The sequence below is a fragment of the Emys orbicularis genome, chromosome 11, assembly GCF_028017835.1.
Source record: "Emys orbicularis isolate rEmyOrb1 chromosome 11, rEmyOrb1.hap1, whole genome shotgun sequence".
NCBI classification, from domain to species: domain Eukaryota; kingdom Metazoa; phylum Chordata; order Testudines; family Emydidae; genus Emys; species Emys orbicularis.
In genome coordinates this window covers 424614-449302 of record NC_088693.1, presented here as the reverse complement: position 1 = coordinate 449302, position 24689 = coordinate 424614, and the positions used below count along the sequence as shown (strand labels likewise).

General features: G+C 57.1%; 1 protein-coding gene across 1 annotated transcript in view; it reads right to left on the bottom strand.

Moving 5' to 3' along the window:
* Nucleotides 1–3436: 3436 nt before the first annotated feature.
* The window catches only part of STK11IP (serine/threonine kinase 11 interacting protein), a 33350-nt gene continuing 12097 nt past the window's right edge, over nt 3437–24689 (bottom strand). The window contains exons 4-25 of the mRNA XM_065413245.1: nt 24060–24134; nt 23657–23752; nt 22184–22291; nt 21910–21981; nt 20166–20295; nt 19820–19923; nt 18562–18651; nt 17160–17201; nt 16181–16348; nt 15721–15802; nt 15237–15599; nt 14847–15037; nt 13551–13661; nt 11511–11706; nt 10484–10927; nt 8791–8906; nt 8503–8600; nt 6987–7165; nt 6616–6700; nt 6027–6112; nt 4848–5077; nt 3437–4320 (exon numbers count right to left, since the gene is read on the bottom strand). Of these exons, the coding sequence (XP_065269317.1) occupies nt 4180–4320; nt 4848–5077; nt 6027–6112; nt 6616–6700; nt 6987–7165; nt 8503–8600; nt 8791–8906; nt 10484–10927; nt 11511–11706; nt 13551–13661; nt 14847–15037; nt 15237–15599; nt 15721–15802; nt 16181–16348; nt 17160–17201; nt 18562–18651; nt 19820–19923; nt 20166–20295; nt 21910–21981; nt 22184–22291; nt 23657–23752; nt 24060–24134 (3207 nt within the window). The 3' untranslated portion in view covers nt 3437–4179. The remainder of the gene's footprint in view (nt 4321–4847; nt 5078–6026; nt 6113–6615; nt 6701–6986; nt 7166–8502; nt 8601–8790; nt 8907–10483; nt 10928–11510; nt 11707–13550; nt 13662–14846; nt 15038–15236; nt 15600–15720; nt 15803–16180; nt 16349–17159; nt 17202–18561; nt 18652–19819; nt 19924–20165; nt 20296–21909; nt 21982–22183; nt 22292–23656; nt 23753–24059; nt 24135–24689) is intronic.

Below are 24689 nucleotides of genomic sequence, written 5' to 3'. Positions count from 1 at the left end.
AAGGGTGGGAAGTGCTTTTTCTCTGGAATCTGTCTTTTTCTAGTGGGTTCAGTAAGTTCCAGAGAACCGAGCCAGGCGTGAGCTCTGGGCAGTTTGAGACCTGCTAAATCTCCTCTTCTTTGTAGGGGTGTCTGTATATCCAGAGACCTCAGCAAGGCTTGGAGCCCTTCAGCGCGTCCAGGGACTTGTCTGTAGTCCCTGAGAAAAGCTTCTGCCGATCAAACAGGAGGTCCTCAACCGTGTTCTGAACCTCTCTGGAAAATCCCCCAAACTGTGCATGACGACTGCCATGGTGATGGATCTGTCTGCTCCGGGGGGGGGGGGGGCGCGGCACTCTGGCCTGCCTCACCACTTACATTGAGCCTCACAAGGCCCTGGAGGGTTTTTGGGGGCAGTACATCACCAGGATCCCAGCAGCTCCAGGCAGGACTGGCTCTAACTTTTTTGCCGCCCTAGGCAAAAAAGAAGAGAGCCGCCCTGCCGTACCCCTCCCCCCCCGCGAGCGCCACCAAACCCCCCCCCCAGCACCACGCCCCCCGAAGCCCCGCCCCCCCAGCGCCACGCCGCCCGAAGCCCCCCCCCCCTCCGAGCGCCACGCCGCCCGAAGCCCCGCCCCCGAGCACCGCCCGAAGCCCCCGCCCCCTCCGAGCACCGCCCCCCCTCCGAGCACCAAGCCGCCCGAAGCCCCGCCCCCCCAAGCACCACCCAAAGCCCCCGCCCCCCCTCCGAGCACCACGCCGCCCGAAGCCCCCGCCCCCAGCGCCGTGCCACCCAAAGCCCCCGCCCCCGCTTCGAGCGCCGCGCCACTGAATGAAAAAAAAATAAGAATAAAAAAAAAAAAATTGAGCGCCGCCCTGCCCCAAGGTGCCGCCCCAAGCACGTGCTTGGTCGGCTGGTGCCTGGAGCCGGCCCTGGCTCCAGGGGCAGAGGGGTGATGGTAACTGGCATGCGAGTGGCCGTGTATTGTTACTAGCACTCTGCAATGACCACCCGGCCAGTACCCTGAGGTCCGTGGCTAGAGCAGGGGGGGTTTCCCTCTGGCTGCTGATTTTTTTTTCTGGCTTGTCCTTTCCCTGCTGTTGCATTGTTCTGGGGAGGCCACAGAGCAGCCTGAGCGAGCGCTGGGTCAGCAAGCTCCTGCCTCTATTCTCACCCGCGCCCAGCCTGGGATGGAGCAGACTCAGGTGGGGAGCAGACCCAGAGCCTGGGACGGAGCAGATCCAATGGGGAGGGGGAAGCAGACCCAGGACCTGGGACGGAGCAGACTCAGGTGGGGAGCAGACCCAGAGCCTGGGACGGAGCAGATCCAATGGGGAGGGGGAAGCAGACCCTGGACCTGGAACAGAGCAGACAGGGGGAGCAGTCCTAGGGCTAGGGGAGGAGGAGCAGGAGAGACAGAGGCAAGAATGCCCTTTCATTGTAAGTGCATCAGCTCCTGCTGCAAACCCATTCCTCCCTGCTGGCTCTCAGGGACTCAGGCTGCAGCAGCAGCAACTGCCCTGACACAAAACACTGCCGGGCGGGCTCCACATGCTGCCACCGTGCAAGGCCCCAACCCTGGTTGTCAGTTTGCCCCGGCTAAGGCCTGAGGAGACGACGCCCAAGTTACGACCCTCCCCCCCACGGCTGCCAGACGGGGAGTGCAGGGGCCATAGACCCTGAGCCTGTCTGCAGGCAGCAATCCGCCCAGCAGCCTCCCCCTGCTCCTTTCCTTTGGGGGATGGTCGGTAACGAGAGGAGTGGGGGCAGCACGGGTGAGTCCAGGGGCTCCAGGTTCAGCGTGAGAGCTGGAACCTTTCGGCACAAGATGCTGCAGGAAATGCCTCATGTCCACACAAGAGTGACCTCCCGGGCAAGGGGGCATGCACACATGCGATCACAGCCCCCTGCTTCTTTAACTTCCCTGCGACTCCATCACCAGAGCGCTGGAGGTGGCCCTGCTACGAGGGCCCTGGCCATCAGCCCAGGGGCCGGAGATCCAGAGCCAGCAACACTCGGTCATTCACAGCACTAGAGCAGACAAGGCCGTAATCTGAGCTTGTGGAGTGGGACACGGTGCAGTGCAGAGCAGAGGGGCTGTGGGTCTTTCCATGGAGCTTCAAGCAATGACAAGGTGGGGAGTAGTAGGACACCACCATGAGCGGGGCAGAAGCTTGGAGACCCCCACATATGCACCCGTGCCTCTGTACATACCATGGGCAGCACCATGCAGTGTGGGCACAGAGATGAGGCCAGCTCTGTATGGGCACAGCCAGGACATGCTTTGTGTCAGGCTGCGGCAGCTCCTTTCCCACTCCCCGCCGTCTTCGTGTGCTTCCCCAAGGAGTGTGGAAGGGACCAGCATGCACAGCAGCTGCTGAGCCAGGCGTGGGGCTGGCCCCAAATGACAGAAGAGTAGGGACCAGTACAAGCCAGCATGATTAGCGAGAAAGACTCCTAAGCACTAGGCTGGGGGCTCTGGCCCAAGCCCTAGCCCTGTTGAGCAGCAGCATGCTCCGAGCTCAGGTCATTCTGCAGGTGTATGACCCAACTGGGTAGGAGTTGCTCACACAGCAACATACGAGCGCTAGGAACAGTTAACCACAGGCCCTGGCTGAAGCCAGCAGAGAGCATGTCACTTTAGGCCCGTTTTCCCCAAGGCTGGGGAGTTCACCCAGCTCTGAGACGGCCCCACAGAGCAGGTGCAGCAGCCAGGGTAGGCCTCCCTGCTCCCCACCCCTCATTTCATGGAGCTGGTCCCCAATAGCATTACAGGGGAGGAAGGATGCCCAATGTTTCGGGCACATGCCTGGGATTCTAGAGACCTGCTCCACCAGGCTGACTCCAGACTGTCTGTCTGGGCCTCTGGTCCCTTCTGTGCCTTGGGGACACCAGCACCACCCTACTGGGCCATGGGGGGGGGGGGGGGGAGGGAAGAGGAGGAAAAGAGGGTAAATCAAGGGTGAGGGGCCTGGAGCAGGGCAGGAACTAGAGACCGCCTCTTGCCTCCTGCTGATTGAAATTGCTTCTCTCTTCCTCAGTGAGACCCTCCACACCAGGGGCTCTCCCTTTGTTAGTCCCATGCCAGCACTGATCTACCATCCACACCCCCTTCTCCACCATGCTCGGGGTCCTACACAGCTCCTCTGCCCACAACTCCAGGAGACGGCCTTGAGGAGAGATCTCGGCTGAGTGACCCACGTGAGTGAGGCAGCACGTCCAGGAGCACAGCCTCCTAGTGCCACACTGGGGAGTACCCCCAATGAGCCCCCAGTCCACTCACTGCAGGACCCTGGGGTTCCTTGCGGCCTCCCAGTCGAGTACCGAGAGGGCCTGTCCCAGCCTGGCTTGCAAGCCCCAGGAGGAGCACACGGCGAGGCAGAAGTTGCAGCATGCAGGAGACAGAACTCAATAAATAGAAGCTTTTATTACAATAGAAAATAGTAAAACTGTCCTGGTTAAAATAGACTCACTGCCCCCCCAGGATCCCCAAGCAGCTGCCCAACCCCACTGAGGGAAGAGTTACCAGTAGCAGGCCAGGCTCTGCCCTGCTGAGCAGGCACAGAGAACTCTGCCTAGGGTCACCCTGGCCCCCTCCCTGGCAGGATGCCCTGGCCCATCTGGGCAGGGAGCCCCTGGCTCAAGGCAGGAGACATCAGGGAAGCCACAAAAGGCCAGACACACAAATATGGGTTTCAGCAGCACGGAACTGGCGACCGTCCTGAGAGCAAGTGGACATGCAGCAGATACACCCGTGGAGGAAAGGCCCTGCCCCAGATGCCTGCCAAGACCTGTCTGAGCAGCCTTTGGCTCCACCACCCACCTTGCTGGGTTCCCACTGGCCCTGGACCCCAGGGATAAATAGGAAGCGACCTTGGCATGGTCACTACTCCCCTTGAGTGAGACTGTCAGAAACCACCGGGCTGCAGCTTTGTGCAGCTTCCACGAGGTTATGTCAGTGTCTGCACCACGTGTCACCCCTCTGTGCCTGCCCCCAGACCCACCCAAGTCAGTTCAGCTGCCAGACCAGCTAAAACATTGAGTGCTCCCCTCCTCCCCACCAGCAAAGGCCCCAGGTCCAGAACACAGGAGCAGGCAGAGGCCATTGAACAGGAATGTCAGGCAGTCACCTTCACCCTGCCCCTCCGCAGCAGCCTGCCCAGCCAGGCGGCCAGCTCTGCCCGTCAGCCGCTACCATGCTCACTCCAGGACCTCCTGCACTGTCTTCCGCAGCTCGATGGAGAACATCTCCTCCCAGGGACCACGGATCCACTCAACCAGCTGGGCCAGCAGCTCAGGACATTCTGTGTGGATGTGCCAGGTGCTCTCCACCTTCAGCACCTACATGGGGAGGAGGGAGGTCGGGATGGACCCAGCTCACAGTGGCTGCTCCAGTCTCACGGGCCAGAGATCAGTGCCCCGTACCCTTATGGCTCAAGAGCTGGCTACACCTACTGACCCCAGCAGCCGGTGCACTCTCCCACGGCTGGGTGCCCAGTGCCAGGACCCATGCTCCCAGCCACCCGTCGCAGCAGCCCCAGGCAGCATGGAAGCCTGGATTCCAGCCAGGGATCCAGCTCCTCGGCACCGGAACAGGGTCTCCCTGTGCCTCACTCCCAGGACATGGCTTGGCTGCGCTGGTGCAGGTATATGCACACTCTGGTGAACAGGAGCAGCAGCTGCAGGCTGCAGGAGAGACGCCTCACCTGCCACCCCGGCCAGAGACCCTTGGGTCTGGGACAGGAGAAAGAGGTTGTGACAGAACAGAGGGTCCTCATTAGGGTGGGCTCCGAGTCAGAGCCCAGAGCAGCAACCCCTGCCCCAGGCACTGGGGACCCCGTGCGCCAAGGGATGCCCTGCCCTGTTACCTCGTCGTAGAACATCAGCTTGACGTCGCAGGGAGAGAAGCGGTAAGTGATGATGCTGCTGATGCTGCTGATTGGCTGCTTCTCCTTCAGCTGGACACCGCTCTCGGGGGGCACCTCCCTCTCACCAGCCGCACCTGGCGTGGGCTGGACCCGCTGCCACTGGTGATTCTCCTCCAGCAGGAACAGAGTGCTGCAGGTGCTCAGCACAGTCACGGGGAAGGCAGAGGCACCTAAGGGGGAATGGGATGGGGAGTCGGGTCACTGGGCTTGCCATTCCCCATGGGGCTGGCTTCCCTGCCCCCCAGGCCCAGCCACACCAGCCCCAGAGGGGAGCCCCCCCCCATTGCCCAGGAGTGGGAGGTGCAGGAGGCCTGACCAGCCTCCCCATGGCTGAAGGGGCGACGGCGAAGTAGCTCTTTGCAGCTGCCCTGGTGAGGGACCAGCCTGAGCCTCAATCCCTGGATCTCATGGCCAGACGGGCCCATTAGATCATCTAATCTGATCTCCCATGTGACCGGCCAGAGAACGCCAGCAGCTACCCCTGCACTGAGCCAGGGACTTGTCTGAAGAACGCTCCTGCCAGGAAGGTACCAGGCTGGATATGCAGAGTCGAGATGGAGAATCCACCACTTCCCTTTGGAATTTGTCCCAGTGGTTAATCGCCCGCACTGGCACAAAGCGTGCAGCGTATTTCTAACTGGAATTTGTCCAACTTGTTCTGCCCGTCTCCACTCGAGTCAGGAGCCCTGCAGCAGCAGGCAGGATCTCCCCAGGAAGGTACATACAGGCTAATCAAGTCACTGCTCTGTCTCCTCTTTGGTAAGCTAAAGAGACAGCTCCTTCAATCGCACTGCGGGATGTTTTCTCCAGCCCTCATATTTCTGTGCTTTTCCCCACACCCCCTCCAGCTTTTCAGACACTTCCAAGCGCTGACACCCGAACTGGGCTGCCTGAGGTGGTGCAGCCCAGCCTGGAGCCTGTGATCGTCACTGGCCCTTTGAGAGAGGTGGAGATGCTGCTGCCATCCACGCCCCAGCTCTGAAGGGCTCCTACAGGGAACCCTGCTGTCTGCTCCCACCAATGGGCCGGCTGTGCCACCCCCATCCCCTCTCCTGGGTGTGCAGACACTGCCACAGCTGCAGGCGGAGCAGGGCCTAGCACAGGACAAGCACCCGGTACCTTGGATCAAATACGCCAGCAGGTAGAAGAAGCGGCTGGACGTGCCATCTACAGCCACTGAGCACAGGGCCTTTTCCAGTAGAGGCCTGGAAGAGGAGACAGCAGTGAGTTGCAGACACCCACCCGCATGGCTACAGCCTGCTCCAGGGCAGTTCTCTCTCTTCCACCACATCCTGCCCTCTGGGGCCTCCCCACCTGCAGTTCCCCTGTCCTGTCCCAAGCACCTTCCTGCCGCCTTCCCAGTTCAGATTCAAACCCTCCCTTCTGGGCTCCACGCTGCCCTGCGCCTGCCCAGATCAGGTCCCACCTTCCCCTGTTTGGCCATGCTGTGTTCTGTCCACCCCTCTCCTGCTCCCAGCTCCAGAACTCCCTATGCCCGGCTCAGCCGCCCTCTCCTTCCCAAATCCCCTCTCCGGTCTGTGCGCTCCCCAGCCAACCTGCTACCCCATCTATAAATCCAGTGCCCGAGGGCAGGCACCTGGGGTAGGTGTCCAGCACATCCGTGGGGCTGTGTTAATGGTAGCAGGCTGGGAACACGCCCTACACACCACATGGGGCAGGTAGGTGCTGCCCCATGGGCTGCTCTTACCATAGCCGATGCTGGGGATTCATCTCAACAGTGTGGATTTCCTTCACTCCGCTCCTGGGCTTGCCTGGCAGCTCTTGCAGGAGATCTAGACAGGAGCAGCAAGGCAGACTGTTACCCATGAGTCCCTGGGGCAGCACACAGGTCTCCAGACCAGAGAGCACATCCAGGATCAGTGCTCTCATCCCTGGGCAGCTGGAGTTTCCATGTTAGAGCGAGCCATTGAAAGCACACTGGGCTATTTCACCTGTTGTTCTCACCAGGGAAGGGTTTTCCAACACACATGGCCAGGTGCACCCTCTTGCCAGGACAGGGGGCAGATTCCCTGCCCCAGAGAAAACAGACAAAGGCCCCCCCTTCCCCACAACTCTTACATGTCAAGCACTGTAGGAACTGGTCACAGCGGCTCTGGTTTCGGATTAGCAAGTTGTAGGAGGCCTTGGGATTGTCAAACTCCATCCGCAGACTCTGGTGGCCCAGCCCCATCTCCAGGTAGCAGAGATCGGATAGGTAATGAGAGTCATTTTTCTTCAGCCAGTCCACTGGCTGCCCCCTAAACAGAGAGCAGAGTTCTCCACAACTGCAACAGGCTGCAGCCACCCCCCGGCCCTCCACTTCCTCCTCTCTCTCTCTAGGCTCCTATGCAGGCCTCTACCAGGAGAGCCACCAGCTGCCTGTTCCTGCTGAATGCTCAAGGGAGAACCCAGAGCATGGAGCTCTGAATGAACTTCAGCACAGTAGGGACATAAGAACAGCCACACTGGGTCAGACCAAAAGTCCATCTAGCCCCGTATCCTGTCTTCCGACAGTGGCCAATGCCAGGTGCCCCAGAGGGAACGAACAGAACAGAGAATCATCAAGTGATCCATCCCCTGTCGCCCATTCCCAGCTTCTGGCAAACAGAGCCTAGGGACACTTCAGAGCATGGTTTTGCATCCCTGCCCATCCAGGCTAATAGCCATTGATGGACCTATTCTCCATGAACTTATCTAGTTCTTTTTTGAACCCTGTTATAGTCTTGGCCTTCACAACGTCCTCTGGCAAAGAGTTCCACAGTTCACTATGTGTAGTGTGAAGAAATACTTCCTTTTGTTTGTTTTAAACCTGGTGCCTATTAATTTCATTGGGTGACCCCTAGTTCTTGTGTTAAGGAAGTGTTATTTGTGTCTTCTCATATTTACTTTCTCCACACCTGTCATGATTTTATAGGCCTCCATCATATCCCCCCTTAGTGGTCTCTTTTCCAAGCTGAACAATCCCAGTCTTTTTAATTTCTCCTCCTATGGAAGCTGTTCCATACCCCTAATCATTTTGTTGCCCTTTTTGGAACCTTTTCCAATTCCAATACATCTTTTCTGAGATGGGGCAACCACATCTGCACGCAGTATTCAAGATGTGGGCATACCAGGGATTTATATAGAGGCAATATGATATTACTGCACATTGAGTGGATGTTTTCAGAGAACTATCCACAATGACTCCATGATCTCTTTCTTGAGTGGTAACAGCTAATTCGGGCCCATCATTTTATACGTATAGTTGGGATTATGTTTTCCAATGTGCATTGCTTTGCATTTATCAACACTGAATTTCATTTGCCATTTTGTTGCCCAGTCACCCAGTTTTGTGAGCTCCTTTTGTAACTCTTCACAGTCGGTTTTGGATTTGTCTTGAGTAGTTTTGTATCATCTGCAAACTGCCCCCTCACTGTTTACTCCTTTTTCCAGATCAGTTACGAATACGTTGAATAGGGCTGGTCCCAGTGCAGACCCCTGGGGGACACCACTATTTACCACTCTCCATTCGGACATGCCCAAGAGGCCAGGACCAAGAGCCTGCAGCAAAACCACTGCGCCAGGGCCTCACAGCCTGTGTAGCATTGCTCCTCACCTGATCTCCCCAGTGACTTCCAGCACGTGAATCCTGAGATCTGAGGCCACCAGGAGCGTAGGGAACTCCCCGTACCGGCCAAACTTCACCATGGCCACCTGGAAGAGCACAGTGTGGGGTAAGTCACAACCCGTAACAGGCTGCTCCCTTGCGCTGGGCATTAGGAGCATCTGAGCCACTCCTGCCCCACTGGCCCAGGCACCCACCCAGCCCACCTGTGCAGGCAGTACAGGCAGCCCGTCTTGCACCAGCCTGCACCTGCCCGCCGGGTCTGTGGGAAGCCCTCACCTTGAGGAAGCACTGGAACTCCTCCACATTCTCCTCGAACACCTCCATGTCCAGGTAGAGCCTGAGGCGATGGTCCACGGAGCGGAAGTCCCTCACGTCCAGGGTGCCGTTTGTGGCTGCAGAGAGCACAACAGGCAGATCAGCGATCCTGTGCTCCTGCAGCAAGGCTGCCCCAGTGAGCAATCCCTCCACCAGGCCGGCCCCAGCAGTGTCAGCAGCCAGGCAGTGATGCTCTGGAGTCACTGGGCATGTGCACATATAGGGGGAAGCCAGTCTGCTGGGTCCCATCCACCTCATTCCCTCAGGCCAGCACAGGGTACTTGGCCACAGCATCACCTCTCGGGCTCTGTTCATCCAAGCAGGGAAGCCCTGTTCCTTCAGTACTGAGCAAAATGGTGGGAGTCCTCTCCTAAAAGCATCCTCCATCTGCAGATGTTCTCACCCTGCTCGGGTGTTGGCACCCCTGGGAGCTACACCACTCCTGGCTTCTATGGAACGACGGTTCCACCATGGCCCATAACCAGCCCAAGAATCGCTTTGCAGTTAGGTGCTAATGCAGCCAGTCACCTATCCTGGAGCCTGGGATCCTTCTGCTCGGCACTAGAGGGCAAGAGCAGCTGCCAAGGCCGAAAGAGATGCAGAAGGACAGCGAGGAAGCTGGAGAGGAGCCCAACTCAGACACCGGAGGTGTGCCCACTAATCACGGCTTGATCCTAAAGCACCTGCCAGCCTGGCCCCAAGAGTGGAGGCATCCTTGGGGGAAGCTCGTTTTACTGGACCAGATTTCCCTCACCTGAAACTTCTACGAGAGGCCATAGGGCTTAACCACGGGCTGAGTTTGATTCGCTACGAGGGCACTTGCAAGAGGCTATTTTAGACCATGCGATCCGGTCTTCGTCCAGTGGGCTGAGTCTGGCACCCCCAGCTAAACGATGCACAGTCCCACAGGTGCCTCTTTAGAGCACAGCAGCAGGAGTTAGACAGAGGGGCACTGCCAGGGGTTGTGAGTGAGGGTGAGTCAGGGCCAGGACGGTCCCTACTGGCAGGGATTTTAGGCTCAGGAGGCCTCCTGCCACAGCAGGAATCCCAGACCCTTCAGAGGAGTCCAGCGCACCTCCCAGCATGCAGGGCCAACAGCCCGAACCCAGGCCCTTCTCCTGCAGCTGTGAGGTGAGGGCCTGTGAGCCCGGCACGTACCCCCGAGATCACCACGGGCAGGAGCAGCCAGACTCACAGCAGCTCCTGTTCAATGCCACACACTTATGCTGGTACTAGAGAGCAGACGCTGCCAGGCACGCCAGCCCCATCCAATCAGGGGAGAGCAATTAGCAAAGAACGCCCAGGAGAGACAGCTGCCCAATGCCCCTTACTGACTGACAAGCCATTTGTGTTCAGCAGATTGGCCCCCAGCCCTGGGCTCCAGTCCTGTCTCTGCCATTGGCGGCCCATGGGCAAGTCACCCCCAGGACTCAGTTTCCCCTCTGCAGGATGGGGCCTGGGCTCTGGAAGGGAGGGTGTGAAGCATTACTACTGTGAGGGTCAGTGCCATCCCTGCTTGGGAGCGGGGGCTCCTTTCCATTCAGCACTCTGATCCCGCTCTCCCGGCCCCCCACCCGCACCCAGCTCGGACTGCCAGCGCCCAGGGCGGGGACCCGCGCACACAGCTCTAGCCCTGCAGCTCTGCTTTACTCACGGGGACTGAGGTTCCAGGTCTCCTCGGACTCCGAGTTGAGCGAGAGCTGGGAGGGCGTGGGCCCACGCGAGGCGCCATAGCGGTAACTCCCCATCAGGCTCCCCGCACTGGTGTCTGTCCGGCTGAGGGACGAGTAGCAGCTCTTCAGGCCCAGCTCCTTCCTCCTGCCGTCCCCGTCGGAGCTGCCATGGTCGCCGCTGAGCTCCTGGGTCCTGGGGTCGGTCTCGGAGCTGTCATCCTCCCCCCCAATATAGAACTGCCCGCTCTGGCTGCCCAGGACAGATGCTGCCTCCAGACTCCCCTGGGGGCCCAGCTCCGACGGGGCTTTGTCCGCGTGATGCTGCGAGGGCAACGGGGTGCTGGAGCGCCTCTCGCAGGGCAGGAGGACTACGTGGTCGCTGGAGCAGCTGGGGCAGACCATGGGCTCACCAGGGGCAGTAGCCTCTGTAGGGGGGGGGGGGGGGGGGAGGAGGGGAGAAGAAGGTTTTCATCAGGACTAGACAGATGTAGCTCTTCCCAGCCCAGCAACTCAGGTTAAAAAACAAACAAAAAAGAAAAAATAAGGAAGATCCAGCCCAGCCCAGGGCACTCACTGGGGTGGGGGGGGGTGGGGGCCAGCCCAGCCAACAGCAGCCTGGTCTGCTGGTCGAGTCCCTGCTCGGCCAGATTCAAGAACAAGCTAGTTAAAAAGTCTCCCTGAGCACATCACCACACTCCCAATCAGCAGGCAACACTCGACTGACTCCCTGCATCCACCTGCAGCTTCCCCGCTCCCTCACCTGCTCCCAGACCCCAAGGAGCCATTTGCCTGAGACGCACCGAACAGCCTGTTGGACAAGGCAGGCTCCGTCCCACCCATGCCCTGATCTGTCCCCCTTCCAGAGTCTGTTCTGTTAGCACACGTGCCCCCTTGGCATGGCCAACTGAGCGCACGGCTCAGACACTCTGGACCATTGCCAACACTTAAGCAACCTGCCCTGGGCACCGGGCTGTTTGCCGCGTGCGTTCAGTCTGCCTAGTTCCATACCTTGGTTTGGCTGAGCTGAGGTCTCCATGCCTTTGCCACCGTCAGCCTCTGCAGGATATGGACTCTGCTGCCACAGTGCCAGGGGCTGGGCAAACTCCTGCTTGCATTTCAGGCACTGGAGCTTCATGGACCCCTCCTCTATGCCCTGACGTCTGCGATTCTCCTCCAGAGCAGGGGACAGCACTCTTAGCACACACTGAAAGCAGCAGCATAGGGAGAGATGGAGAGAGTGGCTGCCACGGGGCTGTGTGTCTGAGTGAGACCAGGGCATGTATCAAGTATCAGGGGGTAGCCGTGTTAGTCTGTATCTACAAAAACAACAAGGAGTCTGGTGGCACCTTAAAGACTAACAGATTTATTTGGGCATAAGCTTTCGTGGGTAAAAACCTCACTTCTTCAGGTGCAGGGCATGTATGTGAGCTGGGCACACCTAGCACAGCACAAACCTGAGCTCGGAATTTGAGCACAAGCACGGACAGAGCCTGGGGGGCGGGGAGAACCAGCTAGCATAGTCAGATTTGGCCAACATAGCCTCAGCTTCGCCACGGGTGCATGAGCAGAGACAGCTGCCCCAGTTCCACACCAGCGTGGCTGCAGGATGATGGGTCCCCTCATAGGCAAACTGACAGTTCAGTCTAACCAAATGCTGAACACCCAGAGGTACTGTCCAACCGGGGCCTCCAGCTAGAGGAGGAAACCCAGCCCTGCTCCTAGCTCCTTGTCCAAGCCTCCTCCCAGCTGCTGCTTCACTAGAACTCTTCTGTGGCTCCTGACCCAGCTGCCCCACATACGCTCTCTCCAAAGACGGCATGACCCACTGTTGGGGTCTGTGCAATAGACCAGGCAGGGGGCAGCTCATTTCCAGCCTTTGCCTGGACACACCTACTTGTACAGGCAGCAGGATTTCCCCACGTTTACAGGACAGCCAGGTGTTCCTTCTCTTCAGAGCTCCCATCCACTGACACTGCCTAGAGCAGCCTGTTCGCTCTCAGTTAAACATCCCACCCTCCCAACACCCAGAATCCAGGATGTGGATGTGAGATCAGCGCCAATGTACTTCCTGTGCCTCCATTTCCTTCGAAGGCCTGGGTTCTAACTAGCTAGCTACAATTCTACGCCCTCCTCAAAACAAGTGTGTATTTCCTAGCCCCAGAAGGCCCCTGTGCCAGGAGCCCTGCTCCCTCCACAGCCTCACGTCAGGGTGTAGTTGTTGCTTCCCACACCTGCGGGTCCTGCACAAGCCATTTAGTGGGTCCTCTGCTGCTTGTGGATCTTGGGAGCCCTCTGCAGCCTCCCGGAGCTTTTAGATAGACACGCCCAGCAGAAGCTGCAGACCCCAAGTGTCATCTAGAACCTCGGGATGTCAGTGTACACATGCACTCAAGGCCGGCTCTAACTTTTTTGCTGCCCCAAGCAGCAACAACAACAACAACAACAAAAAAGAGCGCCGCGCCGCCAACGCCCCCCGCCGAGTGCGGCCGAAACCCCGCCGCCAAGCGCTGCACTGCCAAACCCCCCCCCCGCCGAGCGCCGCTGAAACAAAAACAACCCACCTCCCCCCAGCCCCACCCAACCGAAACAAAAACAAAAACAAAAACAACTCGAGTGGCCGGCCCGCCGAACCAAAAAAAAAACAAAACCCCCGAGCGCCCCCCGCCACCCCAAGATTGGCCACCCCTTACAAGGTACCGCCCCAAGCAAGTGCTTGGTCGGCTGGTGCCTGGAGCCAGCCCTGTATGCACCCACGCAAAACACCGACAGACCCCGGTCGCTGGCGGGCAGGATCGAACCTGGGATCTCTGGAGCTAAATGCATGGGCCTCTGCTGCATGAGCTAAAAGCCACATGGCTCTTAGCTACGGCTGTAGCAGACTCAGTCTCTAGCTGGGCTAGGTGCCCCTAGAGGGGGACAGAGCGCCACACCCAGCAGGCCTGGGCCCAGAACAGAAGGCCAGGTCGACTGTGGAGCCACCAGCCCCGCTCGTGCCACTGGTCTGTGCCAGGTGGCAGCTCAGCACATTGAGCTCACACCTCCCCTCACCTGCACACAGAGCTCCGGATGATCATCCAGCACCACGTATCTGCGCCTCCGACGGTCCTTGCGGATGTAGCCGAAATGGAGTGTGAGGACAGGGAACACGCGCTCCAGGTCCTGCAAGGAGGAAAGACAGCAAAAAGCCCAGATCCCAGTCAGGAGAGGCCAGCCCGCGGCTACGTGCTTCTCGATTTAGCAGAGTACTGCACAGCACACCGGGCAGGACCCTTTTTGGAGGCATCCTTTAAAGGGAACGGGCAGAAGAGTGAGCCCATAAGCACTAAAAGCACCTGAAATGTTCCAAGGCCCAGATCGAGGCACTGTTCAAAGAGAACACCTGCTGTGCCATGCAATGCCTCTACCCAGATCGGGGCCGGGGAAGACCGAATGAGTCAGTGCTGCCAGAAGGGCTAAGGAGGGGATGAGGAGAAATGCAAGAGGCACATGAGAACATCACCAATTCTAAGCATATGCGGACTAGATTCTGGAAAGTCCAGTGAGACTGTCTGGACACAGTTAACACACTGATGTGGTAACTGTGTCGGTCCCAGGATACTAGAGACAAGGTGGGCGAGGTGGACCAGCTTCTGTTTTGAGCTCGAACGCTTGTCTCTCACCAACAGAAGTTGGCCCAGTAAAAGATATTCCCTCCCCAACATGGTCTGGACACAAATAAGTTATTTTAGAGTCTAACTTGAAAATAAGCTACAACGGGAGGCCGTGGTCAGCAGGGCAGAGGGGTTTGCATACTAGGAGGGCAAGGAAACAGGCTAACCAGTTTACTGAGCTGCCAGCAGTTTTACAGAGCCATGGAGAACCAGGACTCTACTGGACAATTAGGGAAATTTGCTGGACCAATCTCAAAGGAACCTGGCAGCTGCTGCCCAGGCCAGGAAGCGAATCCCAGTGCTATGCTGGGTTACAGCGTGGTCGAGTACAAAGCACAACTACAATCCTTTCAGCCAAACGATGTGTTAAGAGCTTTAACCAGCTCTATTTCCGGAACCCTCTCCCAGGAGAGGGATTTGTTCTACTCCCAATGCAGAGGAGCTCGTCCTGCCCGGTCTCTAACCGAACTCTACTGCTGACCTCTGCAGCATTGCCCTGTGCGTCCTTCAGCAACATGGAGCTAGGTAGGTCTAGGCACATGCGGGAGGGAGAGGCCAGCTTTAGGTTTTGCATGCTGGACCGATGACCCCTTTCTCCTCCAACCAAGGCTTTTCCACCCCTCAAGTCTATGTCTGAGATGCTGGCCCATATGAAGATTAACAGGCAAGCACCTCACACAGAGCCCCAACTCACCATCCTTTTCCAGGTCATTTCAGAGGTCTCCACTTTCTGCAGGCTTCTCAGTTCCAGTTTATGGAGGACTCTGGCTGCCTTCAGCTCCACCTCAATCACATGTCGGGCTGTGACACGCAGGAAGATCCAGTCTGGCTCTGGGTCGCCGTCACCTTCTATCTGGCTCACTAACACAGGCTGGCAAAGGTCCACTGCCAAGTCAGATGTCCAGAGGTTAGTACACACACAGCACTCCGCCCTCAGTGCCTTGCAGGGGAGCAGCAGCTCCCCTGGAGGCAGGGGGAGGATGGAGGGAGCTCCAGGTGCAGTCTCATAGCAGGGTGTGACCAGAGCAGGAAGAGGATACATACAGATGGGCTGAAAAGCTTCCCCCAGGCAGAACCTATTTACCTTCTGGCTTCTCCTCTTCCTCCTGGGCCACAAGCTCATCCACATCCATCTCTCCTTTCTGGCTTTCTCCCAAGGACTCCTCCAGCTGCGGCTCTTTCTCCTCCTCCCTCATGGTGTCCAAGGGGAGAAAGGTGTCCCTCAGCAACCCAGAGGGCATCTCTTGCTCCTGGGTGGTGCTCTCGCTCGGCGTCTCGGTGCCAGGCAGGCTGCCTGGGACCTCCTTTGCAGGACAGCTAAGGGAGATGACAGGCCCCTCCTGGTCCTGCTCCTCCAGTTGCCTCTTGTACTGGAGCCAGTCAGCACCAAAGTGATCTCGGAAGGCATCCATGCGCTCCATCTCCTTCTGGTGCTGCAGGACCATCCCTGAACAGAGAAAACATCCTGGGGGCCCGGGGAGAGTCACCGCCCACAGAGCCCCCAAGCCAGACCCCACCCCCCCATGGGCGGGGTAGTTACTGTGTTATGGACGAGGGGAGAGTCTCACCAGCTGAGGAGGGCAGTGCCTGGTACTCGTGCTCTGTATCACTGGGCTCGGAGATGCTCGGCCGGCGCACCCTAACGTTTCCCTGGAAGGGACAGAAGGAGCAGGGCTGAGTGGCCGAACCACCCAGGTGACGAGACAGAGCCCGTAAAGGATCCCTCAGTCCCCGGAGAGACTGAGGAGGCCAGAGCACCCCCTCCCCATCACATGGCACAACCCCCCCAGAGCATTTGTTCCAGTAGGTCAGGGGCAGCCTTTTAACCCAAGCCTCTTCCTCAGACCATGCGAGCGAACCCCCTTTATACAGCGAGGCCAGGATCCCACGCTGCCAGTGGAGGAATGGATCAGACGGGGCCCCACTGTATTTCACATGACAAAGGAGCCAGTAACTCTGGGTAGTGAGTGACTCAGTCACAGTCAGCCCTGGATCAGACCCTTCATCCGAAGCCCCAGCTATGAAGACCTTGGATTTTCTCTGCGGTAGCCTGGCAGCCCCACTCTCCCCTGGGGACTGGCTGTCGCTGAGGTCTGCGCCACAGGAGCTGTCCAGGGCACTGCGGTCCAGCAGGGTCTTCTCCGAGGTCGAAGAGCGGATTGACTGGGCGATGACCTGCCCAGATTTTGGAAGGTGCTGAAGCCAACAGAAGAGAGCGATATTAGCTGAGCGTGGAGGGGAGACCAAGGAGGGTGTGGGAGTGAGAGGCAAACCAAGCCAAAGCATAGAGGGTCCAGGAACTTCCCCAAAGAGATTGCCTGTTTCCCCCAGAGCAGGTGGCAGGTCCCTAGCTGTCTGACTGGGGCAGCTTTCCCTCCTTCCTCAGGCTTTGTCTTCATTACCCGCCGATCCGGCGGGTAGCAATCGGTTTTTCGGGGATCGACTTACCGCGTCTAGTGAAGACGCGGTAAAATCGATCCCTGATCGCTCTGCCGTCGACTCCGGAAATCCACCTCGGCAGGAGGCGGCAGCGGAGTCGGCGGCAGCGGTCGACTTTCCCGCGTCCTCACCGCTAGGTAAGCCGACCTAAAATACGCAACTTCAGCTACGGTATTCACGTAGCTGAAGTTGCGTATCTTAGGTCGGACCCCCGCTGCAGTGTAGAACTAGCCTCAGTTTAACCCAATACCTGCAATTCCTAAGGACATAGGCAGAGATCTGACTGGTTAACTGACATCCCAGAGGTGCTGTGTGCAACATGGCACCTTGCTGGGGGACATGGAGGTCTCTAGGAGTTTGGTCTGGAGCAGGCTATCGCTGCACCTCACCTACCGCCCTGCTGCTCATGTCTGGAGCACAGTGAATAGTCCCTAAGAACGGCCAGTTACAGTAAGAACAGAGCAGAGATGAGCTGCTTTCAGGAGGCAGAGCAGCTGATGGAAAGAAACTCCAGGATAAGGGGCATCCCCACCCCAGAGCAAGCTGCAGTTTATCACCCCGTACTCACCATCAGGTCCGAGGTAGTCAGCAGCTCTCCATCCAAAAGGAGCTGTAATGACAAAAACCCATCTGCAGTCAGCCGGAGCTCGGTGCAGCCTTCTATTGGTCCCCTATATCAGTTGCATTCTGCCTGGCTGGGACCCCCAGCCTGTACCCACTCAGTTCTAGGACACAACTGTTACACAGCCAGATGCCAGCCTGCCAGGAACCAGATTCCTAGTGCCAGAGTCACCGTATAGTGTCCTGGTGAACGAGACTCAGATTAAGGCCCAGAAGGGACCACTGGGATCATCTAGTCCAGGGGTAGGCAACAGGCGGCACGCGTGCCAAAGGCGGCACGCAAGCTGATTTTCAGTGGCACTCACACTGCTCGGCTCCTGGCCACCGGTCCGGGGGGCTCTGCATTTTAATTTAATTTTAAATGAAGCTTCTTAAACATTTTAAAAACTTTATTTACTTTACATATAACAATGGTTTAGTTATATATCAGAGACTTATAGAAAGAGACTTCTAAAAACGTTAAAATGTATTACTGGCACGCGAAACCTTAAATTAGAGTGAATAAATGAAGACTCGGCACACCACTTCTGAAAGGTTACCAACCCCTGATCTAGTCTGACCATGTAACACAGGCCTTGGACCTTCCCAAATAACTCCTGGTAGAACTAGAGCCGATTTTCCAGAAAAACATCCTGCTACCACAACCCTGGTGAACTGTCCCAACTCCCCTCACTGCAAAAGTTAGCACCTTATTTCTAGACTGAATGTCGAGCTTCAGCTTCCAGCCCCCGGGCTGTGTTCTACCCTGGTTTGCTAGACTGAAGAGTCCGTTATCAAAGGCACTTCTAGACTGAGCAAGTCATCCCTTAACCGTCTCTTCGATGAGCTCCGTCACTAGATGTAGCTTAATCTAAGCCATGGTTTCCAGTAGGTGAGATAGCAAAAAGGGCTGCTCCCAAGAAAGTTATTCCTGAGATATGAGAGAATCAGGGATAGTTCCTGTACTTTGGGGGCAGGGGAGATTTTAGACCTGCACTGATGAGAGATTTTTATGGTACCATCTAATCACTTTTAATGTCTGCAATTCTCTTCTTCTACCCAGCCCCAGAACTGCCCGACGGACTGATCCCGCAGCCCCAGGGCAGAATGTATGTAGCAATGGCTATCAGTCCAGATGGTCAGGGACTAAACCCCCGACCTGGCCATCTGCAAACCCCAACTGCCAGAAGCTGGAACTGAATGACAGGGGATGGATCATTTGATAAACTGCCCTGCTCAGTTCATTCCCTCTGAAGCACCCAGCACCAGCCACTGTGGGAAGACAGGACACTGGGCTAGATGGGCCATTGGTCGGACCCAGCATGGCCATTCTCCAGACTGCATATGGAGTATGTGGCTCCAATACTCACACTGAAGGAAGCTGCCCTGGGAGACAAGTGTATGATGGTTGCAGATCGGTGGTTCTGGTGAAACCATAATGGGTTTCCCTCCAAGTACAGCTGGGAGAGAGAGCAACACAGTATGTGTCATTACCCATTTGCATTCCAGACTCCCACCAAGACTGCCTGCGACCAGTCCCCTCCCACACAGAAAGGGCTAGCGACAGAGAGCCACTTCCTCCAGCTGGGATGGTTGATGAAGTGGCCCATCCACGAAGGAGCTAAGCCTAGCACTGCCACCTCTCGTGGTCCTTTGGACCTGCTGTTTGACTTCAAATAGAGAATGAGGTCAAAGGATCTCCAGGCCATGTTCCTGAATCCACGAGAGCCATTCCAATATGAATGCCCTGATGTGTAGTTCATAGAATCAGAATATTAGGGTTGGTAGAGACCTCAGGAGGTCACCTAGTCCAACCCCCTGCTCAAAGCAGGACCAATTCCCAACTAAATCATCCCAGCCAGGGCTTTGTCAAGCCTGACCTTAAAAACCTCTAAGGAAGGAGATTCCACCACCTCCCTAGGGAACCCAGTCCAGTGCTTCACCACCCTCCTAGTGAAATAGTGTTTTCTAATATCCAACCTAGACCTCCCCCACTGCAACTTGAGACCATTGCTTCTTGTTCTGTCATCTGCCACCACTGAGAACAGCTGAGCTCCATCCTCTTTGGAACCCCCCTTCGGGTTCTACTCTGCAAAGAGACTGCAAAGCTAGTTCTTAACCTCCAGCTGTGCCCTGTGTGCAACAGATCAGTGACTAGAGTTTGAGCACGTCACACTCCCCAGGGCGCCAGAGACTGCACAGCGGAGAGGGCAGCTGGAGTCTATTCCTACTTGTGTGTCAGAATGGTCGGATCTAGCCAGTGACACATGCAAGCCCTCTGGAATACAGGGGAGTGCACAGGGGTCACCAAGGGCAAGATTTGGCCTGCATAACCTATGTGAGGAAACCAATGAGCGAGAAGGAAAAATCCCAGCTTGACCTGGAAATAGGGTGAGGCTGCAGGGCTGGGAGTTCTGGAAGACATCCCTGCTGGATTCATTGAGAAAGTGAACACAGAGACTGCAGCGTCCTTCTTATAGGGACCCTTGCCAGAGAGCCGTGCCAGCCCCCCATCCCCCACCTTTCCTCACTGATATCAGAGTCTGCATTGAACTCAAAGTCCCCTTCTCCCCTGCACCTCAAGACTGAGGGGTCTCCCTCTGTCACCCCGCCTGGCACTGTGCTCACTTTTCTCAGGTTGTGCAGCATGGACAGTGGTGCTAACTGGGCATGTTCCAACAGCAGGTTATAAGCTACATCCAGGTGCTGCAGGTTCAGCAGCTGCTCCACCCCTGCAGACAAACAAGAGAAGCCATCAATCAGCCCAGAAATCCAACACTAAGGAGCTCTTTCTCCCTCGCCACAGGATCATCACTAGCTGCTGTGCCTGACAGATCTGAGGTACTGCAGACCCCCAAGCTCTCCCTCCTGGGCTGGGGAAGGAAGGGAGGGAAGGAATGGCCCCAGGCCACTCCCAGTTCTGGGACCCAAGTGCCTACGACACTCCCCAAGCCATCCCCCTTCCTGGACTCACCATTAATACTGTCAAGTTCATTGTTGCGCAAGATCAGAGTCACCAGCTTGGTTCGACTGTAGAGTCCCAGGTTTGGCACCTTTGGCAGGAAGTTATAGGCCAGATTTAAGTACTCCAGCTCTGTAAGGGTCTGCACAGAGAAAAGGAGAAGAGCCCTCAGAGCCACTCAGTTACTTCTCTCCAGTCACAGGAGATGGAGCCCTACCTCAGCTGTTCTCAGAGGCTGCCCTCAGAAGCTCTCTGAGTGCTATACAACCGTCTGTGCCAGATCTGGACTAGGCCCCAGGAGCCCTGGCTCACAGCTGCATGCTCAGAGCTTGTTATCCATGAAGTTAAAGAACAGCGAAACCCAAACAAAAATTTTACATTAAGGGTAGAGCTATCTTAAAGCCGATTGACAGCTTAGCTTGAAAGAGCAAATCTGAAAGTCAGGAAATTCAGCGTCACTGAATTCTAAGGCACTTCCATGCCCCCCATTCCTACAGTCCAGCGCCTCACAATCACTAGTGCATTTCTCCTCGCACACGCCTTGTGAAGCATGGAGTGCGGCTATTCCCATGCTACAGACAGAAAGGAGGCACAGAGGAAGTCTGTGGCGGTGCAGTGAACTGAACCCTGTCTCAAGTCCCAGGACACCCTAACCACTGGGCAATCCTTCCTCTACTCGCACAGCTATCCAAGATGCTGTGGCTGCAAGCACCACAGCGGGGGAACATGTGGGGGTGTCTATCTGAGCTCCAGCCAGGGTCCCAGAGCAGCGAGAGGTTTCTGCAGTAAAGCTGTTCGAGTTCACATCGGGGGCGGCATTTGCAGACACACTCAGTGCTGGTCTCGCTCTGCCCCTATTGGAATCTGCCAAGTTTTAACGTCCGCTCCCAGGGGAGCACAGCACATCAGCACTGACCACGTTTGAAAATCCCTCCCTCGGCTGTCAGATTTCACAGTTCACATCACATGGAGACACCCTCCCCACTTTGTTATTTTAGAGAGAAAGGTTAAGCGTGGCCAGAGTGCCGCTCAGAGGATCACAAAGCACTGGCTCAGTCTGACCCAAGGCAGCAGCTTCCGGGCTGTCACACCACTGACCGCGAGCCCCACATCCTGCACAGGTGCGGGTGTAGCGGCTGAGACCTCGTGACGTTGGGAGGTGAATGTGGTATGCCCAGAGAGGTCCCCAGTCTAGGGAAAGTAGATGGAGTACGCTGGCTTCTGGCTCATGGTGGAATGGCAGGTTGAGTGGGGCATATGTCAAAGTGACACCCGGTCTCAGCCTTAATCATTCCAGGTAAGCGTTTGACGTCATTCCTTCCAGCAATGGCGCAGCTCGCCCGCACTAGCCACTCTGGTGTCATGAAGCAGCGCTGCATGTCTGCACAGCTCTGGAACGAGGCTACTCCTGACCAATACTCACAGGAGCAGAGGCTATGCAGGGCCTCCCCTAAGCCAGCCACAAGGGGCTGCACTGGCAAGTCTGGACTCCCACACGTGCCTGGCTCCAGCTGATAAAAGGTTCAGGGAATCTCTGGCCTGTCTCTAGCAGGGCCGTAAAGGGCTACACACCAGGGTGCTGCCCAGACAACCTTGGTAGGCTGAAGGGGCTGAGTCACAACCTATAGCTATGCCGCAGCTGCCTGCTTTAGGGTGGGGGTTGCAGATCAAAGCAAACCAGTGGAGATCCAGACATGATCAGGGAAGACTCATGGAACACAGGCCCAACCCCCAGAACTCGCCCTACGATACTCGCCGTGAAGTAGTGCTCACAGTCCCGGATTCTGTTGTGACTCAAATCCAAGACCTTCAGGGCATTCAGCAGTTGCTGAAAGAAAGGGGAGAAGGGGTGCTAGAGCATCAGCTTCAAGACCCTTGACAAAACAAACATCTCCACGGCAGAATGGGAGGGTCAGGCCCTGCCACCGAGACTCCCCACACCCTCCCCGTGGGGCCCGGCAGCATCACGACCATAGCCAATACCCAACCCCTCTACCTCACTGCTAGCCACCGTGACAGGGTCCCCTCACCAGCGATCCATCCAGGACAGTGATGGCGTTGTAGCTGAAGTTAACCGTCTGCAATTCCAGCCAGGGGAGGGCAGAGCTCAGATCCCCTCCACAGGCTGAGATGATCTCCTGGGAAGGTGGGAGTGAGAAGAGATTAGCAACCAGCACTTGACAAGCAAAGGGATAGTAGCTGGGTACCAGAGAGCAGCCGGCCCAGTACAGGGCTCTCACACTGCATCTACAGGCCATGCCCCTGCCATTCTTCAGTCAGTCATCCCCACCCCACAGAACGTCCCAGGCTGCTACCCATGGGGAGTGGTGGGAGCCCCATGGCTAGACTTAGGCCAGGTCTACACTACCGCGGTAGTTCGACAGCTGGCAATCGAAGTTCCGGGTTCGATTTATCGCGTCTGGTCTGGACGCGATGTATCGATCCCGGAAGCGCTCGCCGTCGACTGCGGTACTCCAGCTCGGCGAGAGGAGTACCGCGGAGTCGACGGGGCGCCTGCCTGCCGCGCGTGGACCGCGTCTGAACCGCGGTAAGTTCGAAGTAAGGTACGTCGACGTCAGCTACGTTATTCACGTAGTTCGAAGTTGGGGTTAGTGTAGACCGGGCCTTAGAAGGAAGGGGGCATGCTGTGGCCTGGTATGTCCGAGGGCCTGCAGTTATTCACTTGCTCGGATTCCTGGACCTGAGGCACGAAGATTAATCAAGCCATTTACAAATTGTTACAACTTCAGCAAAACCCTCTCCCAGTGGCTGTCTCCCACCAACCCCAGCCAGCTCTCTGCCAGGGCAGACGGAACAGAGCGGCTATGCCGAATGCCCTGGAGATCATGCAATTCAAGCTCTGGTAGGCCAAGAGGAGGGAGCTCCTGAGTTGAGAACCCTCAGAGAACTCCCTGCTGGCAAACCCAGCTCAAGCCAGTAGGCTGCTAATAAGCACCTTTGCTGTAAGCGTTGCATGAGGATAGAATTGTTGCCAAGACCACTCAAGCCTCTACAGGTTAAAACCTGAGCCTCCATCCCCACCAAACAGCCTGCAGATCGCAGGGCACTGGCGCAAGGCGCTCCCCGTGGGCAGCCTCACTACCAGCTGCAGTCAGTGCTTTCCAGGTGCAGCCTCATGCAGCACGTGGCAGGGCTCAGGGTCACAGGTTGGGATGCGTTGAAAGGTTCCAAAGGGGAGACACACTAGCTAGGCATGGGTGATAAGAGTATCCAGGCCAGCCAATGCCACCTGAACAGCCAGCAGCTGGAGACCTCCAGAGCCAGACGTTACAGCCTGTGTGACAGACCGCACGGAAACCTGACCACTCCTGACTAGTGAGAGTCTGCATCAGAGGGTGAGTCTCAGCCAGCTGCCTGGGGGAGAAGAACCCCACAGAACAGTGGTTGATGGAGACAGCCCCCCCCGGGGCCTGGAAGACCAAGCAAAGCAGTTCTTGTTCTCAGGGATCAGTTCCTGGCCCAGGCTCAGAGCCAGCACTCACCTCCAGCGTGCTGACGCATTTGCTGCAAGTTAAGGCCTCCAGCTGGGAATAGACGAACCGCAGCCCCCGCAGGCAGTGCAGAGGGACAGACTTCAGCTGTGGTGGTGAGAAAAAGGGGAGAATGCATGTAGGAGTGTCCCAGCACCAGAGCAGCCACCTCCCTATCCCCAACCCAATGTCAGGGGAGCTGCCCTTCTCCCAGCTCTACAGGAGAGACCCAGCAGCACTGCAGCCAGCATTCCCAGCCCCGGCTCCACTCCAGCGCAGTAGGGGTCAGACCCCGCTCCTCTAGCGAGGGCAGCATTTCACCCAATCTCTGAAAAGTTGGGGCACTCCAGTGACTAGCCCCCAAAGCAACATGGCTGGGGATGAAGGCTCAGCTAGTCCTCCCAGCAGCACTGACCTCCAGGCGGCGGAGAGACTTGAAGGGGAAGATCTTCACAGAGGATTGCAGGTTACAGCTGGGAACATGGACGAGCTGCAGAGGGATGGAATGGGCAGAGTCATTCAAAGCCTTGGGGGGTTTACATGGCAACCTCGCGCACCCTCTCAGAGCTGCCAGAGCCCCCCCAGTCTGTCCTCTGCCTTCAGATTCAGCCGGCAGCACCCTTCCCTCCAAAAAAAACACCAAATCCTTGCCCTAATGCAGCATCCCCCCACCCCCAAACAAAAAAGTAGAGTTTCATTGATGGTAAAGTGGGGACAGGACTAACTAAAAGCAGCCCGAAGACAGTGACAAAGGCAATGGCTCCCCTGTACGGTTCCCAAGGCATGCTCCATAGGGTTCTGCTCCAAAGTCAGTTTCCTATCACACAGAATGTAACACAATAAAACCAGCACAAGGTTAGTGTGTTAATTAATCTACACCTGAGCAGCGCCCCCTGCTGGCCCAAGCCTGACACAGCAATGGCAGCCCCTCCCCCCGGTATCAAAGACAAGACACTGCGGGAACCCAGCACTTTGCTGGTGGAGGTGCTACTTTTGGTAGCAGCATCCACAAATGGCCCAGACCATTTGTTCCCCAACACAGCAT